The sequence below is a fragment of the Erinaceus europaeus genome, chromosome 17 (genome assembly GCF_950295315.1).
Source record: "Erinaceus europaeus chromosome 17, mEriEur2.1, whole genome shotgun sequence".
NCBI lineage: Eukaryota > Metazoa > Chordata > Mammalia > Eulipotyphla > Erinaceidae > Erinaceus > Erinaceus europaeus.
In genome coordinates, this window is record NC_080178.1 from 59,635,540 (window position 1) to 59,656,191 (window position 20,652).

Here is a 20,652-nt window from a genome sequence, read left to right on the forward strand (position 1 = left end):
GAGACAGAGAGACACCTGCAGCACTGCTTCACCACTCAAAAAGCTTCCCCCTTGCAGGTAGGGACTGGAAGCTCAAACCTGGGTCCTAGCGCATTTTAATACATGCAGTCAATCAGGTGCGCCACCACCCAGCCCCCATTTTGCACTTTTCTCTGTACTTCTCACACTCACATTTTGTTTTTCTGCATGACCTAATCTTTCTACTTGAGATGTTTTTCCTTCTTCCATTTTTCCAGTCAATTCCCACTCTTTCTTTTGATCCCAACTCAGTTGTCATTTGACAGTAATATCTCTTCTGGCTTTCATCAATTGACTAGGTTCCCCTATATGCGTAAGAAAGTCTCTCTTCAAAGCTCTGTTCAATCTGCCTTCCTCTTAGGCCTCTAAGAACCTTAACATGGGTCTGTATTTCATTGTACTCTGAAGTTAGCTCAATAGATATATAAAAATCTGTTTTGAAAGAAAGGGAAAACCCAATGTAAAGCTTGGACTGGGTTTGGTATGTAGCATCAAAGCAAAGGACTCAGGGTAAGGAGGTAAGGGAGAGGGGACTTTGAGGTCCTGGTATGTGATGGTGGAAAAAGACTTGATTAGAGAGTGTTTTGTGGATATCCATTATGGGTAGATGAGAAATTCTACCCATGTGCCAGCAACTGTCTTGTAAGTCATCAGTGCCCCAGACCAATAAAATTATTGTAAAAAGGGAACAGATATGTGTTGAATCAGTGAGTAAGCAAACATAATGAGGAACTAAAATAGGAAAAGTAAGTGAATGTGCTAATGTAATGATTTCAATGTAAGCTTTACCATGGTCACATAGTAAGAACTTTCACAAAGCTCAGATTCTCTACATGCTTGAGATTGTCCTTATAATGAAGAAAGAAAGCACTATTACTCTTATAAGAGTAACTCTTATATTGTTCCAATAAGTCGTAACGTCACAATAATCTTTTTTCTTTAATTTTTTTTTTTTGTGTGTGTGTGTGTTATCTTGATTGGAGACAGCCAGAAATTGAGAGGGAAGGGAGAGATAGGGAGAGAGACAGACATCTGAAACACTGCTTCACTACTCACAAAACTTTCCCCTTGCAGGTAGGGACCAAGGACTCAAATTTGGATCCTTGTGCATTGTAACATGTGCAATCAACCAGGTGTGTCACCGCTCAGTCCTACTCCACAATCATCTTATTTTGGTTTTCAGTACTGTTGTTGACACATAGGCCCAACCTCTTATCTCCCAGTCATGAATATCTGCAAGACACTCTCTTCAACTCCTTAGATCCTTTTCCACCATCGTGCACCAAAATCCTGGTGCCTCTGTCTCTCCACCCCATCCTTTACCTGCCTTCCCCAGAGTTCTTTGCTTTGGTGCAATATACAACAATTTCATGTGAAGTAGATAAGAAATAGAAATCTATCTAATCTTCCATTATAATTTCTTGTCGTCAGGTACTTCAACCAGACTGTTCACAGTTTACTAAGGGAAAATTATGTCATAATCTGTGATATGTAACTAGAAACTGAAAGAAATAATTAATTTCTTCAGTTTCAAGTAAGCAGTTGTTTCATTGAGTACCCATTTCACTTAGTTTGTGCATGATTGGTTTAAGGGCTCTACTTGAACGGAAATATAGCTGTCTGCAGAGCAAGCTAGCTACCTCATTTCAATCCTATACCAAAAAGAGCAGCCTTTTTTTGAGTTGAAAGGAAGTGTTGATAAAGAAAATCTATTTGTAGTAGATAATCATAGAAGCAGTGTAAAGTCATTTAAAATAAGTATATTTTTGTATCAGTCTTCTCTTTGCTGATCTCAGAGTTAAACTCTGATTTAGTATATATAGATTTGACAGTGAACAATTTGTCTTTTTTTCACAGATGAGCAAACGCAGTATGCAAGTAGAGTTAGTGATTTCACAGGTATTTTGCTGTGTTTGACATGTACTTTAAATAAATTTCTTGGTTAGCTTTGGTGTATCATGAATGAATGAGTGAACAAGTGAACATTTATTGTTAAGAATTTGCCAGTTAGAGCCATTCAGTGATATAAAAGTAAAAAATGAAAAGGTAATCTACAGAATGAGAAAGATATTTATAATCACTATATCTAATATGAGACATATAAATGTATATCATATGTATCAATAACAAATTAAATGACATTATAGAAAAACAGACAAAGGCTCTTCTCAAAGAAGACATACAAATGGCCAACAGGTACATGAAAATGTATTCAATATTATTAATCATCATGAATATAGAAAACAAAGCCATAATCAGATATTGCTCCTTGCCTATTAGAATCACTATCATCAAAATGACTAGAGGCAGTGGCTGAGGAGTTAGATTGGTGGGCAGTGCATAGGACTTGAATGCAGTGAGAACTTGGTTCAATTCTTTTTATTATTATTTTTTAAATTTTATTTTCCCTTTTGTTGCCTTTGTTTTTTATTGTTGTAGAAGTTATTGTTGTTGTTATTGATGTCGTCGTTTTTAAGTAGGAGAGACAGAAATGGAGAGAGGAGGGCGGGCAAGGCAGAGGGGGAGAAAAAGATGCCTGCAGACCAGCTTCACTGCCTTTGAAGCGACTCGCCTGCACATGGGGAGCAGGGGGCTGGAACAGGATCCTTATGCAGGTCCTTCCGCTTGGCGCCACTTGTGCTTAATCTGCTGCGCTACCGCCCGACACCCCCAATTGTTTTTTTTAATGTCTGTTACTTACAATTTTTATTTATAATTTTCCAGGGTTATTCTTGGGGTTCCATTCCTGCATGATTCTAACTCCCAGTGAGCTCTTCTCCCTCGTTCTTCTCCTCCCCTCCTCCCCATCTCTCTCAGAGTGCAAGAAACAATGAAGGAGAGAAAGAGAGCACAGCACTGCTCCATTGCTCACAAAGCTTCCCCATGCAGGTGCGCTTCCATTTGTTGTTCAGGTCATAAACCAATGTCCTCATGCACCACAAAGTTTCTACTCTACAGCAGAACTTTATTTCTTTTTTTAAAATATATTTTAACATTTATTTATTTTCCCTTTTGTTGCCCTTGTTTTTTTTTTTTTTGATTGTTGTAGTTATTATTGTTGTTGTTAGTGATGTCATCATTGTTGGGTAGGACAGAGAGAAACGGAGAGAGGAGGGGAAGAGAAAGAGGAGGGGAGAAAGATAGACACCTGCAGACCTGCTTCACCGCCTATGAAGCAACTCCCCTGCAGGTGGGGAGCCCGGGGCTGGAACTGGGATCCTTATGCATGTCCTTGTGCTTTGTGCCACGTGCGCTTAACCTGCTGCTACCGCTCGACTCCCTACAGCAGAACTTTCTTAGGCCTCCTTCATTATTACTTTAAATTGGAAACTGAATTTAATTGGGAAGATGAACTCTTAGAGGCATCAGGAAAGAACATGATACCACACACTCTGACATAAGCAGACCCAGATGAAAGAGCTCACTACACAGTCCTAATAGTGGCCTTGATTTGAAGTGGGGTCTGGTCACATTTTACCTTTGACTCTTCTTTCTCTCTTTAAAATTTAATTTATTTATAAAATAAAAAACAGGAAATATCGACAAAACCACAGGATAAGAGGGGTTCTTACCACCAGAGTTCCATATCCCATACCCTTCAGTGTAAGCTTTCCTATTCTTTAACCCTCTGGAAGTATGGACCCAGGATCATTATGGGGTGCAGAACGTGGGAGGTCTAGCTTCTGTAATTACTTCCTCACAAGAACTTTGGCATGTTGAATCATACTTCCAGCCTGTCTCTCTCTTTCCCTAGTGGCTAAGGGATCTGGGGAGGTGGAGTTTCAGGATACATTGGTGGGGTCATCTGCCCAGGGAAGTCAGGTTGGCATCATGGTAGCATCTGGAACCTGGTGACTGAAAAAGAGTTAAGATATAAAGCATAAAAAATTGTTGACTAATCATGAACCTAAAGGCTAGAATATTGCAGATGAAGATTGGGGGGGGGTCTCAGTTTTGGTAAAAGCTAGTATGTCTATTTTAGGTATATTTGAAGGGGCCCATGACTTTACTAGTTTTTGCCTGAGTCTGACAGCTTTAGTTTCATGTAGGTGAATGCAAGGTATTATCTGGGGAGATGGTGTCACAGTTGAATAAATTACTAGAAAGTTGGATCAGGGAAGAATAGCTCCCATATATGGGAAAAGTATATAAGTATTATTAACTTTAAACCTTAGCGGTTTGATCTGGGGCACATATTCAGCACAGAAACATATGTAACCTCTGCATCCCTGCAGCTCTGAGCTTGCATTCTGTGGTCATAGCTAGGAACATTCCAGACTACACTAATTTCAGGACCCATCTTCTTCAAGTGGTAGAGTATGTTCCCTACCACTGTTGATCCACATTGAGGGCTAGGTCCTATAGGGGCCCACAAAGGGGTCCATTATGTTGTTCCTAATGGAGGTAACCAGTGACAGTGCAGAGAAGGATTATAATTGTAAAGAAGGTATTATCTGGGGAGATGGTGTCTGGGTTGGAAATAGTACTAAAAAGCTGAATAAGGAAAAAAAGTAGTTCCCAAATCTGGGAAAAGTATATATAAGTACCTTTAACTATAAACCAAATCGATTTGATTGACTTGGGTTCCAATCTTGGCATCCCACATACTGTTCTCTACCCCCCTCTACCTCATGAAGTAAATGCATGACTATTTTTTCTTCTTTAAGACAAGGCATAACTGTGTTGACAAAAATGTAAAGAGAACCCTTATGCATTGTTGGTGAGAGTATAAATTGGTTCAATACCATAAAAACAGGATGAAGGTTTCCTTAGCAGAGTGAAAAATACAACCAACATGTCATCTAGTAATTCAGCTTTTGGGGGTGTAGCCAAAAGAAATGTAAACAGGACATATCTTCATTTCCAGGTTCACTGCAGCATTGTTTACAAAAATCAAGATACTTAATCAGTGTCTGTAAAATGAATATATATAAATATATATATATATATATATATCACAATGGAATGTTAGAGACGGTGGAGAGAGAAATACTGCATTATATTAGTTAATATAATGTAATTCATAAAAAGCAGGGTGTAGAAAGGTGAAATTTGGATAAAAAAATGGGTTGACACGAAGTTGCAGATGCCACTGATTCTACCCTGACTTCCCTGGGTGGACAGTCTCACCAGAGTGCCCCTTAGCATCACCTCTACAAAGACCTACCTACTAGGAAAAGATAGAAAGAGGCTGCAGGTATGGATCAATCTGCCTAATTTTTATTTAAAACCATATTTGAGTTATTTGTATTTAAGAATAATTATGCACTAAAGGAAAGAACAAACACATGTATGAGTTAAGTCTGGATTTCCACAGTTCCCACTTAGGTCCTAGGTGCCATAGTATAGGTCATTGTCTTAATCCAGCCCTCATATCTCTACCTCCTACTTGGAAAGAGCACACTCTCCACTGAGGAAATGCCAGCTCATTGATTCAGAATAAGTTTTGATATTTTGTTTGAATAGTGAGTGTTCTAAATAATGATTATACTGTTGCAGGTAGGCAAGGGAAGTTATGTCTATAAAAAAGTGACACTTTTTTTTTGGTGATCACCAAGGCTTCTCTGTTCTAGGCTGACTTTTTAAGAAAAAAAATGACAGAGAGACAGAGGGAAAGAACGATATGATGACACTGGAGCTCCCTCCAATGCAGTAGGGCCGGCTTGAACTTAGGTTTTGTGTATAACAAAATCAGTCTATTGCCATGTGATCTATCTTGCCAGCCCAAGACGTGATATCTTTTATCACCCATATTTCCAAGTTGTAAAATCAAGTCTAAGGGGTCAAGTGAGGGTTTGCCTGGTAGAACACACATACATACATTACTATGTGCAAGCAAAGTCCCTGGTCCCTATTTCCAAAGGGTAACTGTCATGAAAGGCAGAGCAGCATTGCAAATGCCTCTCTCTCTCTTCTTTTCTCTACAAAGACCTACGTACTAGGGAAAGATAAAAAGAAGCTGCGGGTATGGATCAACCTGCCAACACTCCAGCAGAGAAGCAATTACAGAACCCAGTACTCCAACCTTCTACACCCCCAAAAGAATGCTGGTCCATGCCCTCCAGAAGGGGAGCAATGTTAGGGGAAGATGACCAGAGGACTTGGAACTCCCAATTTCATCGAGAACGCAAGACCTGAAGAGAGAAGACACAAAAAGGAAGGGCATTGGGAAGTAGCAATAAATGTAGTTGTGATTGGAAGGGAGTTCAGGACCATAAAAAAGGGCATATATAAATAAATATAAATAGTTGTAGAAGTAATAGTCAACCTTTGGAGAACTACCACAGTTTTCAAGGGAGAAAATGGAGACACAGATCTCTGGTGGTGGGAAAGGTGTGGAATTATACCCCCTGCATCTCATAATTTTGTAAATCAATATTAAATCACTTCTTCTTCTAGTGTTTGCCCTTCTTCCGTAGCCAGTCAGCAGCGTCAGGTTGAGCCTGATGTAAAGTTTCAAGACCTCCTTTGAATCTGGAGAGGTGGCAGTCGTTGACTAATAATAATAAACAGGAATTGTGGATCAAGCCAAAATAACTCACTTGGATAGTGTGCTGCTTCACCAGAGGTGTGACCAAGGTTCAAATCTTTTTTTTTTTAAATTTTTTATTTAAGAAAGGATTAATGAACAAAAACATAAGGTAGGAGGGGTACAACTCCACACAATTCCCACCACCCAATCTCCATAACCCACAACCTCCCATGATAGCTTTCCCATTCTCTATCCCTCTGGGAGCATGGACCCAGGGTCACTGAGGGTTGCAGAAGGTAGAAGGTCTGGCTTCTGTAATTGCTTCCCCGCTGAACATGGGTGTTGACTGGTCGGTCCATACTCCCAGTCTGCCTCTCTCTTTCCCTAGTAAGGTGTGTCTCTGGGGAAGCAGAGCTCCAGGACACATTGGTGGGGTCTTCAATCCAGGGAAGCCTGGCCAGCATCCTGGTGGCATCTGGAACCTGGTGATTGAAAAGAGAGTTAACATATGAAGCCAAACAATTTGTTGAGCAATCGTGGATCCCAAGCTTGGAATAGTGGAGAGGAAGTGTTAGGGAGGTACTCACTGCAAACTCTAATGTACTTCTGCTTTCCGGTATATATTTTGCAGTAGTTTATGGATACGTGTGAACATAAGCTCTCTCTCACAGAAACTGGTGTATATCTAGGTTATGGGACTTTGTTAGAAAGTGAACCACCTGAGATGAAATTAGAGTGTACTATAAAAGGAAAGGTCTCACCCGAGTAATGAAGCCGAAGGGTTGTCATTCCACATGTGAAGTCTCTGGACGCAGTCTGAGGTGGAGCATGTTGAGGTGACAATCGTTGCGTTGGTTAGGTTGTGATCGGCGGATGCAATATTATTTGGTTTGGATTGGGAGAGGCATACAGGAAAGTGGGCCCTGTTCAAGGGTTCCAGGACTGGGGAAGTAGGGGCTCTATAGTGGAGATGTGAGGTTCCTGCTGAAAGATAAAGATGAGTATGGGATGATCCCACTCATCAACAGAAGTTGAGTAAGAATATCTGAAAGAGAAACTAAAAGCAGGACCTGATCAAATTGTAAGTAGGGCACCAAAGTAAAAACCCTGTGGTGAGGGGTAGACATGCAGCTTCCTGGGCCAGTGGGGGGTGGGAGTGGGTGGGAGGGATGGGTCACAGTCTTTTGGTGGTGGGAATGGTGTTTATGTACACTCCTAACAAAATGTAGACATATAAATCACTAGTTAATTAATATGCGAGGGGGAAAATCAGTTGTATGTCTCAAAGTTTCTCAAAACACAAACTGAATCTTTTTAATATATAGGCTGTGTATTTGATATGCGGACTCTCTCAAAAGCCTAGACCAAGTAGATTAGAAACATCCAATAGCACAGTTATATACAAGATACTGGGTACTGTACAGCAAACCATAACAAAAGGACTTTTCAAAGTTAACCCAATTACCAAATAATGTGATGATAACATTAACTATCGATTGTCTTTTTGAACCAAGGTTCAAATCTTGACCCCACCGCAAAGGAAGTTTCATTGCTGAAGTGTCTTTTACTCTTGTTCTCTGTCTCTATCTAAAAAGTTAAATCAATATAGAAAAAGAAAAGAAAATGGCCTGAAAGTTGAGTAAATATTGGGTACAAGTTTTTCTAAAAGACAAACACAAAAGATTCATATAGAGATAATTTTCTTAATTGCCATCCCCGCAGGTGGGGGGGGGGGATCTGGGGGCTGGAACCGGGATCTGTCTGCCGATCCTTGCTCTTCGTGCCATGTGCACTTAACCCACTGCTCTGCCACCTGGCCTCCCTATTATATGTTAAAGCTTCAAAAATTTCTCTTTTGCACATAGAGATTCTTATTTATAAGCTTTATCTTAATAATCTTATGGTGGATATGCTGTAAATAGTTGCCAGAGAACATTTATTATAATTATATTTTAATTAGAAAACGTTTTGACACTGAACAAGAGTGAACTTGTAAAATATGCCATGAAATATTTAAATACTATGCAGAAAGACATCTGTCTTAAAATATGGGTAGATGTCAAAGGTATATTACTTGTAAAAGCAGCCCACACTATTATATTGATATTTACTGTTGAAGTACAATTTTGTAGAAATACTGCTGGGGACCCACCTGCAGGGGAGTCACTTCACAGGCGGTGAAGCAGGTCTGCAGGTGTCTATCTTTCTCTCCTCCTCTCTGTCTTCCCCTCCTCTCTCCATTTCTCTCTGTCCTATCCAACAATGACAACAACAATAATAACTACAACAAAACAACAAAGGCAACAAAAGGGAATAAATAAATAAAATAAATATATAAAAAAAGAAAAAAAAAAGAAATACTACTGGGGAGTAATCAATTCTCCAATATGTTTAGTTACAATAGAGTTCTGAGTGTTTCCAAAGTGCTTTTTTTATAGATGGCAATTAAGAAAATTATCTCTATATGAATCTTTTGTTTTTGTCTTTTAGAAAAACTTGTTAAAATTAAATACTATCATTAGGCATACCATCATTATATTATGACAAGCATTTTGATATGTACATTCACACATGGCAAGTTAGTTAATCCTGTGACATAGGTATAAAATTATTTTACCAGAGCACTGCTCAGTTCTGACTTATAGTGGTGCCAGGGGTTGAACCTGGAACCTCAGAGCCTCAGGCATGAAAGTTTTTTGTATAACCTTTATGCCATCTCCTTGACCTTAAGCGTAAGTATTTAACAAGAGCTCCTTCCTATTTTTGCTGTAATCCCCACTCCTTCAAGCAGACTTCTTGTTTGTCCTTTTCCACAACTTCTGTGTAGTGACTAGGGACTTGAAGCCAGTTCCTTGTGTGTTGTAAAGTGCTCTACCAGCTCGATTCAGCCCCAACACCACATTTTAGTGGACAAGAAAATGAACTGTCAAAGAGATAAATTGACTAACGCAAACTTATGTGTTAAGCTTTATACTTAGGACTAGAATCCAAGGGCCCAAACTATTCTTTCATCACTAAAATTAAATTGGGCGAACACGACTTTACAGTTATTTTCCACTTGAGTTTCCTATGAAGAAATTCTCAAGGTGGTCTAGAAGGTGATATTTTAGAATTGTGTTGCTTTTCCTTTCCTTTTCTCTGCCCCCCTTATTTTTCTTTTTTCTTCTTTTTTCTTTCTTTCTTTTTTTGCTAAGATTTGTCGCTGGGTCTCAGTGACTGCATGATTCCACTGCTTCCAGTGGCCATTTTAGGGCTTTTTGATAGAGGATGAGAGATTGTGAGGGAAAGAGAAAAGAAGAGAGAGAGAAAGAGGCATTTGCAATGCTGCTCTGCCTTTCATGACAGTTACCCTTTGGAAATGGGGACCAGGGACTTTGCTTGCACATAGTAATGTGTGTATGTGTGTTCTACCAGGCAAACCCTCACTTGACCCCTTAGACTTGATTTTACAACTTGGAAATATGGGTGATAAAAGATATCACGTTTTAGGCTGGCAAGATAGATCACATGGCAATAGACCGATTTTGTTATACACAAAACCTAAGTTCAAGCCGGCCCTATTGCATTGGAGGGAGCTCCAGTGTCATCATATCATTCTTTCCCTCTGTCTCTCTGTCATTTTTTTTTCTTAAAAAGTCAGCCTAGAACAGAGAAGCCTTGGTGATCACCAAAAAAAAAGTGTCACTTTTTTATAGACATAACTTCCCTTGCCTACCTGCAACAGTATAATCATTATTTAGAACACTCACTATTCAAACAAAATATCAAAACTTATTCTGAATCAATGAGCTGGCATTTCCTCAGTGGAGAGTGTGCTCTTTCCAAGTAGGAGGTAGAGATATGAGGGCTGGATTAAGACAATGACCTATACTATGACACCTAGACCTAAGTGGGAACTGTGGAAATCCAGACTTAACTCATACATGTGTTTGTTCTTTCCTTTAGTGCATAATTATTCCTAAATACAAATAACTCAAATATGGTTTTAAATAAAAATTAGGCATCCATACCAAGTATGATTCAAATAAATGGCAACCAATCTATCACTACGTGTGATTGATCCAATCAGGACTGGAGGCAGGTGAAAGAAAGTGAGAGTGGACAGTATTGAGAATACAGAGTCAGAAATCTCAGAGAGAGCATTGTAGTTATTAGAACCAGTTTCCCTGATTCATTGGATTTTCGTGTTCCTCAGTAGGAGGGACGTGAGTGATGAGAGAAGAGGTCTGAAAGGTAGTTGGGAGAGTAAACTTTCTGAAGAAAGTTTAGAGCTAGAGTTTCAGTATAGAGAGATTATAAATCTAGAATCTAGTAACTTTGTTTTTTCTAGTTAACTGAAACTTGAAAAAAAAAGTCAGGACATTAACATGAAGCTTATCAGATTTACTAAATGCCTAATACAAGCCAGATAAGTGACACACAATTTGAAATATATTGTATGCTCTATAGCAATCTTATAGTATTCCCATTTATAGACCATAAAATGGTATGTAGCTGAGAGAAGTTGACTTAATTGGTTAAGCATTCTTACAGGCTTAAAGTAACTTTAATAGTACTTAAATATATATATATATATATATATATATATATATATTTACTATTGGTAAGAAGAACTACCATAAACTTTTATTTCACAATGTCTTCAATTAGTTTGCAGATTCATTGATAGCAAAAAGCATTTTCATATACCTCTGTGCTGTAGGTCCTAAGGATCACAGTTCATATTCCAATTTTTTAAATCTTGATTCACTGGATAAAGACATGCAAAAACCAAGAGGGGGGGAGGAAAAAGGGGGAGACCTGTAGCACTGCTTCACCACTCCCAAAGGTTTCCCCCTGCAGTGGGATCCAGGTGCTCGAACCCGGGTCCTTGCTCATTGTAACATGAGCATTCATCCAGGTGTGCCACCACTCAACCCCACACAGTTCATGTTCCGTAAGTTATTGATGACTTAACTGTATGAAACCTTGTCTCTTAAGGTTAAATAAGGACAAATAGACTTCAATTTGCAATGAAAGGGAGGGCAGGGAAAGAACTACAAAGGGTGAAATCACATAACTGTTGGTGGCAAAACTTAATGTGTCTGATTGGCTGTAAAGTTGTTATGATTTCCTCATAGGATCCTCAGAGAAGACTTCCCTTAAAGAGTTACTAAACAGTATCTCCTGTTACAGAAATTAAGTGAAAACTTGAAATGTGTTAGTTCTAGATGACATTTAGTGTGACCTGCTTGTTCAGAACTTGGATCCTTATGTAAGATTGCTTGGATTCAACTCCTAATACTGTTACCCATTAATGTAGTTGTATGTTTTCGTTACCAACATCCTTCATTTCCTTTGTGTGGAAGGATTGTCTTCCCTTACCCTATTAGCACTAGGATTGGATATGTAACGTGCTTTCATTAATAAGATGTAGAAAAGAAGTTGCTTTTTAGAAATTGAACAGAAATGTTAAGAGCCACAATCAACTAGTGATTATCTTTCTATCTGCTATGAGAATACAGTGTTCTTGATAGAGAATACTTTCTCATTCATGAACACACATGGGCTAGAGTCACATAGAGTCACAGTCAAGCTAGGAGGAACATCTAATATGAGGAGGAAATCATCTACATCATTCTTGTTTGAACAACATTAAGATATTTTGTTAGTTGATTCCTTTTGCTAACTAGTGTACAAGTTTTGGTGAGTTCCTTAAATCTTTTTTGTATTCCAGTTTCCTTTTTTTTTAGTAACACAGTATTATTGGTGAAAAAAACATGTTAATGTAGATTAAGTGCTGGGAGGAGTGATCTACTAGTCACTATTTCTCCAAAGAAAAAGCCTTAGGGATCACATGGTGGTGCACCTGATTGAATGGCTATGTTACCATGTGCAGGGACCTGAATTTGAGTCCATGCTCTTTACCTGCAGGGGGGAGGTTCAAAAATGGCTAAGTAGGTCTGCAAGTATCTCTCTTTTCCTTTTTCTCTTCTTCCTCTCTCAAATTCTGCCTGTTTTATCTAATAAATAAGGGGGAGAGAAAAAAAAAAGGAGTAATGACCACTGGGAGCAGTGGGTTTGTAGTGCAGGAACCAAGCCCCAGCAATAACCCTTGTGGCAATAAAAAAATAAATGAATGAATAAATCAATAATTGTCAAAAGTCTTGGACCATTGTGCTTACTAATTTATGCCTTATCAAGACTTTCTTCATGGTTTATTCCGAGGTGTTGACATAGTGTCACTGAGTGGAAGTTAGAAAGAGATGTTCATAACTGACATTCAAGACCAGGATCTGATACTACACTCTGTTGCACTTAAAGCACACATAACAGATTATACATATCCTTTACTTTATATTTTATTTATAAAAAGGAAACACTCACAAAACCATAGGATAAGAGAGGTACAACTCCACACAATTCCCACCACCAGAACTCTGTATCCCATCCCCTCCCTTGATAGCTTTCCTATTCTTTATCCCTCTGGGAGTATGGACCCAAGGTCATTGTGGGATGCAGAAGGTGGGAGGTCTGGCTTCTGTAATTGCTTCCCCGCTGAACATGGGCATTGGCAGGTCGATCCATACTTCCAACCTGCTTCTCTCTTTCCCTAGTGGAGTGGGGTTCTAGGGAAGCTGAGCTCCAGGACACATTGGTGGGGTCGTCTGTCCAGGGAAGTCTGGTTGGCATCATGCTAGCATCTGGAACTTGGTCACTGAAAAGAGAGTTAACATATAAAGCCAAACAAATTATTGACTAATAATGATCCTAAAGGCTAAAAGTTATATTTTTAAGATCCTATATTTAAAGACCACTCAGAAGACTTTGACACAGGAAATAAACTTACAAATGCTCTAATATGCCAATTTCATCATGATAGACAAGGAATCTAAGGCTCAGAGTCATTGAGTAGCTGGCCCAAAATTACATAGCCAGTAGGAGGTAACATCATGGCTCCCGGCACCTAATGTTCCTTTTTTCCTTTCCATCCAGACACTTTTATTTAAAAATTGCCATGAAGGAATAAGCATATAAAGGAAAACAATAAGTAGATAGTTAATTTCTCCTACCTTCCCCCAATTTCTGATTAGGAATTATAACAGCAATAGTAAATAAAAGATTAAAATTTAGCTCCGACCACATTTATTATAAAATCCTGGGAGTCGGACAGTAGTGCAGTGGGTTAAGCCCACATGGCGCAAAGCACAAGGACCGGCAGAAGGATCCTGGTTCAAGCCGCTGGCTCCCCACCTGCAGAGGAGTTGTTCCACAGGCGGTGAAGCAGGTCTGCAGGTGTCTGTCTTTCTCTCCCAGTCTTTGTCTTCCCCTCCTCTCTCCATTTCTGTCTGTCCTATCTAACAACTACAACATCAAAAACAACAATAATAACTACAAAAATAGTAAGAAGACAACAAGGGCAACAAAAGGGAAAATAAATGAATAAAATTAAGGTTTTTTTTTTTTGTGAACATGAGTCCATATTGAGGAAGGTTGTCATTAGGAAAAATACTTAATAGTATGTAGTTGTCATGTATTGTTTTGCAAAGGAGATTATTATTAAGATGTACTATAAATGCTACAGTTATTGAGATGTCTAATCAAAGGTAGTTATTTTGACTATTAAAATAAATTCATTATTGTAAAAATGATATTTCCTAGTAATATCTCCTCCAAAAAAAATTCTGCAGCTCATCCTCAAGCAGTTGACTCCCAAACTAGTGTTTCTCAGATCAAGAAGGCGGTGTGTTCATATCTTGACAGTGATACTTTTTTTTTAAACCAGTGGTTTCTTGCAGTAACTATAGAATGCATTGTCATGGAAACCACATTCCTCTCTTACACTCCCCTTAGCCACACCCCCCCATTCTCATCTGAGCCATTATTGAAAGTATCAAAAAAAATTTTTTCTTATATGCTTATGCTTTTGAACAGATATCATACACACATACACATGTAGGGCCCTCTGTGTGTGGGGGGGGGGGGGACAAGAAAGGAGAAAAGGTGAGAAAGAGAGAAATAGTTAATGGAGTCCAGCGATAAAAGATCACAAAAATAAAGCTAAATAATTTTTTGTCACCTGTCTATCAGTCTAAGTCAGCACAAACTGTAAAATGGGAAATAACTTGTACAGCCTTTAATGCTGCCCTAGAATAGGAGGTCATCCTTAGCTTGGGTAATTCATTAGGGAAGGACTGTGTTAGATATTATTGGAACATCACTATATAGAGCATACAATACTTTTGGAGTGTTTGAAATCCAAATTATAAGTTAATGAATAAGGGCAATATTGTACAACTCTTAACGAATGCATTCTCCTTTGGAAAAACAGCCTTAATTATAGATACTCTGTAGGTGGAAGTACTCACACATTTTATGCTAACATAAAGTGATAAAATGCTAAGGGATACACTTCATCTGTGAATGTAATTTTATGGTTCCTCAGTAGACTCTGAGCCAGCATTCTGCTCCTCACATGTGACCTATTATGTTGAAGCATATATAGATTAGACAGCCTGAACCCCAGCAGCCATATATACACACTGATTAGATCAACCCTGATTCCTAATGGAGAAATCGACCAGGTTAGTAAAGTCTTGAGCGCTTAGTGTAAGAACCCTAAAGCCTGCAGCATAACTGCCCTCCATTAGAAAGAGGCTTACCTTCATTTTGACTGCCTTTTACGTACTGGCATCTGCTCATACTTTGTTCGACATTGAGTTTCCATCCATAAAAGATTTAACTTTGGGAGTCAGGTGGTAGCACAGTGGGTTAAATGCAGGTGGCACAAAGTGCAAGGACCCGCATAAGGATCCCAGTTCGAGCCCCCGGCTCCCCACCTGCAGGGGAGTCATTTCACAGGCGGTGAAGCAGGTCTGCAGTTGCTATCTTTCTCTCCCCCTCTGTCTTCTCCTCCTCTCTCCATTTCTGTCTGTCCTATCCAACAATGATGACATCAATAACAACAATAATAATAACTACAACAATAAAACAACAAGAGAAACAAAAGGGAACAAATAAATAAAATAATAAAAAAAGAAACTAAAAAAATTAACTTTGTGGGCAAAATCCACATTTTTCTCAAAAGTGAGCTGATTAGAAATGTACATCCCTGACTGCCCTCTAGTCTATGGAATAAAAATGTAGGGTTGGACCTGAAAATGTTTTTAACAAGTACCCCAGGGGATTCTGTCATATCAGATTTGGTTTTCATTAACTTGGGACTGGCATCTGGGGTACTTTGGACATGAGCTTGTAGAAATCTACAGAACACTACACTACTGTATCTGATTTGACAGTTTTCAAGGATTTGTATTCTTATTGGAACTGTGTAAGGAGGCTCAAATGGTATCAGGCTGCTAACTTAAAGGACAAGTGGTCTGGTCAGTCTACACCAGCTGGTGCATGGTTCCAGAAAACTTTGCTAAGCATGTTGATAAAACATTGTTGCTACATTTTGAAGTCCTACCTGAGTTCACTGCCCAGTTGGAAAGAGCTTTTGAACAACAGCACTCAGTGTTATGGACCCTAATTTTAAAATAAACCCAGAGACTTTGAATTATGGACTGTGTGTTTCCTTCTGCAATCATGATTTTATAATTTGTCTTGCGTCAATTTTCTTTGAACCTCACCATAATGGTTCTTTGTGACATGGACAAATCATTTAACCTTAGGTCCTCCATTTCCTCTGGGGGTTGGAGGGGAGTATATTGTCTTAACATCTACCCCTTAGGCTAAGATAAGAGAGCAACTCTGTGCCAGAAATTATCACAGGATTATGCTCCTGACCCTCTTCTGTCTTCAAGACAATGTCTAGTTCACAGCCCCATTTTACAGAGAAGCAAATAAAGGCTGGGCGTTACAGAGAGCTAGCTTCTTACTTTAAATACTGAGATACTGTTCTTTTTCAGTTAACTATCAGTGAGGCTTAGAAATGGGACTGCTGCGGTGGTAACTGAAGAGTGTTGACTTTACCAGGTCCTGCTCTGCACAGGATCGCTGTGTTTGTTTGGTTTTGCCTTCAATAAGCAGGTTTGCACACATCCGCCCTCACCCACCTACACATGCCCTCTCTCTGAGAGAGGGGAGGAGAGAGATATTATCTTTTGCAGTTCTGGCAGCCTCACTTTAAAAAGGAAATAATAAATAAATAAAAAGGAAGAATCAACCCCTCTTGTCACTCACACTTCCGGAACAATATAAATACTTCTGGGGCTCTTTGGAGCTTCTGAGACATCAGGTGGGGAGGAGGCGGACTCGCCTTTTTGAGTCTGAAATATGTGTCAGAGGCAGGGTTCTGAGGCGGATCCTCCCACGGGGACGCAGTTGCCCTGCTGACCCAGAAGTCCAAGGCATCGCGGTGTGGGCCACAGGGTCCCCAGACCCCCTTCGCCCCAGGCACCCAGCGAACCATCAATCCAGGCTCGCCAATTGGTCGTGGGCATAAAGGACGCTCTTGGCATTGGGCCTTCTTTTGGGAAAACTGGCCTCCGCGGTGCCTGCACCCCAGTGGCAGCGGCTGTGGGAGCCAAGCTTGGAGCCGGAGCTCCAGTTGTCTCCCAGCCCAGGGACCACTAGGAAGCCTGAGCGCGGGCGGGCTCCCCTGTCATCGCAGCTCCACCCCACCCCCACTACCGGGCAGATGCTCCCCACCAGGACTTTGATTGCATCAAACAACTGGCTTTTTACCAAATCAGGAGCTGCAGTATTCTTTCCCTTCGGGGAGAACCATTTCAGCCCCCTCCAGCTTGCATGACAATCTTGTGTGACTGGGGCGAGTGGGCGGGCTCAGCCTTTCCACGCGAACACTGCCCCACCTCCTCTGCACCCTCCTCTAAGCACCAGGCTGCCTTGGCTTCTTCTGTTTCATTCCGCATTTGTTAAAATTGACAGCCCCTAGCTTCGCCATAGGGGCGTGGGGTTGCCCCCGGCAGGGTTCTGTGCGCTGGTACCCGGGGCCGCGCTCCTTGGCGCCGGGATGGCCGCGCAGGGCGCAGGGGGCCGCGCTCACAGCCGCGTGGTCTAGGCGACCTCAGCTCCATGTGCCTGGCCAGTGTCGCGGTCGGGTCCCCCAACGAGCTGCCACTGCCGCAGCCCAGAAGGAATGTCCCCTGTTGTTAAGGACTCTGACTGTTTTACACCAATGATTTGCCACTGCAAAGTTGCTTGCACCAACAACACTTTATCTTTGATGTTTGGATGCAAGGTAGGAGGTTTATGTCTTTTGCTTGTTTGCCGCGGGTTTGGGGGGATGGGGGTGCGACGATAATTGCTTTTGTTGTTTCTTTCTGTGTCTGCCTGTTGTGAGAGTGAAGGAAGCTCGGTCTTGCTCTGTCCTCTCGAGTCAGCTGGGATCGGGATCGTGGCCCAAAAAGCGCCCTGATTTTCGGGCGTCCCAGTCCCATTGCCGGTTAATAACTAAGTGGTGATAGGACCCTGGTCTCTGAGGAACAGAGACTCCAAGCTCAGATGCACCGTGCAAAAGGGGGCTCTTGGAGTGGCTTCTGCTCGGAATCTGGTACTTTTAGTTGGTGACTAGGCTTCTGCAGGGTCATTTGCAGGCTCCTGAAATCACTACCGGAAACCACAGACTGGAGCCCTGGTCACAGGACCCCCAATCAGGGTTCCCCTGGTTGCTGGATGCACTGGAGATAAAAAATTAAGCACAACAGTTTGGCATTTTAAAAACTGAACAACTTTTCATTCTTTAGACAGAAAATCTGGAACTGGATATATACTGCCCCCATTTGTGTATTTTTCTTTGAGCTTATACACTGCTTCTAATCAACACTTGTAAATTTTCTGAAGAGCTGGTGCAGTTACTCAGTAAAGTTTCTAATGAAGAACTAACTAGATTTTTGTAAAGGTGATGATTCGTGTTCCCAGAGAAATGAGGTTTGAAGGCTTTTGAAGCAGGTTACCATTTACTGTTCCTAGTCTGAAACTTTTTTGGTGCTCTCCATGAAGGACTCTGCAAAAAAAAAAAAAAAAAAAAAAAAAAGCATAGAACTTGGTGCTTGAGCAGTTTTAAGCTCATGAGTGGTTGAGTTCTTGTTGCCAAACTACTGAGAACTTGCCTTCTTTTCACTGTGAAAAGCTGGGGGAAGGGTTGCTCTAGCCTTTTTGTATAAAACATTTTTGTGACCACTAAGGTGACTCTTGAAAGGCTTTCCAGCTGTCTAATCCAATAGCTGATGTTATATTTTAGAACAATGAGGCCCATGAGATTTTTACCAATTTATGAAAGTGCATGTTTAGCTGCCAAGTACCTTAGGCAGTAGAGTTAATGAAATATACACGTTCTGCTTCATAGATAGTGCTCAGGGGAAGTATAGGTTAAATGGAAAAATTGGGAGTTAAAATTTTGAGTTCTATACTGGCTATGCCTTGAGAATCTCCTCTCATTTCAGAGTCGTGGGTCTTAGTCTATAAAATAATAAGGTCAAATGAGATTGTCCAACTTCACAGTTCTAACATTTTCCAAAGATGCCTTTCAAAAACCATTTAATTGAAAACTTTCTGCCAGTGATTTGTGTTTTGTTTTGTGTTGTTTGATTGTTTGCTCGTTATGATTGGTTGTGTCTGTGGATTATTTAAAGACTATATATTGACTATACTCAGAGTAGCTAAATGCTCCTTCTGATGCCTCTGAAAAGGTTTTAGGATTGTTGAAGGTCTGTGTACCCCTTGATGTTAGGAAACTGTATGTGAATGAGTAACACCAATACCTCACTTGCTGCCATCTCTCTCCACACAGCTTTTCCCCTTCTGTGTTTCTACCCACTCATTCTTCTCTTTGGATTTACAGCAATGAATATTGTTTAAAATTCATTCCCACAAAGTTAGAATTGCTTTGCAGTGCTAAATTACTATTAACAAAGGTGAATTATGTATTAAGGGAAGTTAAACAAGCTAATAATCAAATAAGACAAGCTATTGATAAAGAGAATGTTATTGAATATGCATTCAATGCTTAAAACTTACTTTCAAAGTGTGTATGTGTGTGCTATTTAGTTCTCCAGATCATACTGAGTGAACTGGTATAATTATAATTATCTTTAATTTATACTAGTTTACCTCCTTTAAGTTTTCTGCATTTGATTGTTCTGGTTTGGCATGAGAACAATTTCAATAGAATGGAACACCTAAATTTTATGTGTTGGGAAATGTTGTTCTTGTAAAAATAAATGTCTCCATGAAATATAATGGTATGTTTAGAGGGCCAATATCATTCTACTTTGACAAATATTTTAACAAAATACTTCTTTAAATCCCTATGCAGGGAAAATAATAGTAATGTAAGTATAACCATATTCAACAGTTGGTTATATAGATTGAAAGATGTAAGACTCCCATTTTAGAATCTCAGTTATAGAAACAATAATAAAGCCTTTCTAGTCTGGCCTTTCTCTAGCAAAATTCTTCAGCACAACCTGACAGATGCCAAGGGAATGTACTGTGGAAAACATGCATGCCATACAGTCTGTGATACATAACTAAGTTACCTCTTACCTGGTATATTATTTCTCTAAGCATCAATATCCTCCCAAGTACAATGGTCACAATAAATAAAAACAGATGCATTACTTATTACCACACCATTGCAAGAAGCACAATTTAAATGAGACCCATTCAGCGCCTAGCACATATGCATTCATAAAAGCTATTTACATATTATTATTCTGACAGCTTCATTGTGGGGAACTCAACACTTTTACAACTTCTTTGACTACTAGTTATTTGATAAATTAACACCTTTGCTATGATATTGTTCATTATTTCTCATGAAGTTACCTTCTTGCATATTAAGTGTCTATATAAAATGTTGGAACCACTCATTTATTGATAAAATATTCACAAAAAATGGATTTATAAGGAAATCTATCAGGGGAGGGGATGGGATATGGAGGTGTGGTGGTGGGAATTGTGCGAAGTTGTACCCCTCTTATCCTATGGTTTTGTCAATGTTTCCTTTTTATAGATAAAAAGTTAAAAATGTAAATTCCCCCCACCAAAAAAAAAAAAAGAAAAGAAAAGAAACAGACAAGGGGTATGAGTTCCCTGTCAGTGCCCATGTCCAGCAGAGAAGCAGAATCACAGAAGCCAGACATTCCGCTTTCTGCACCCCATAGAGATCTTTGGTCCATACTCCCAAAGGGACAAAGAATAGGGAAATTTCCAAT

At 39.9% G+C, this 20,652-nt stretch overlaps 1 protein-coding gene across 8 annotated transcripts in view; it reads left to right on the plus strand.

The window, feature by feature from the left end:
• DLG2 (discs large MAGUK scaffold protein 2) overlaps window positions 1-20,652 on the plus strand; it is a 1,912,587-nt gene that overhangs the window by 766,040 nt on the left and 1,125,895 nt on the right. Inside the window, exon 1 of one of the 8 annotated variants that reach the window (XM_060176798.1) lies at window positions 17,415-17,675. The exons of the other annotated variants lie outside the window; for them this stretch is intronic. Coding sequence (XP_060032781.1) covers window positions 17,574-17,675 — 102 coding nt within the window. The 5' untranslated portion in view covers window positions 17,415-17,573. Of the gene's footprint in view, window positions 1-17,414; window positions 17,676-20,652 lie in introns of those variants that run through there. 8 annotated transcript variants of the gene reach the window in all.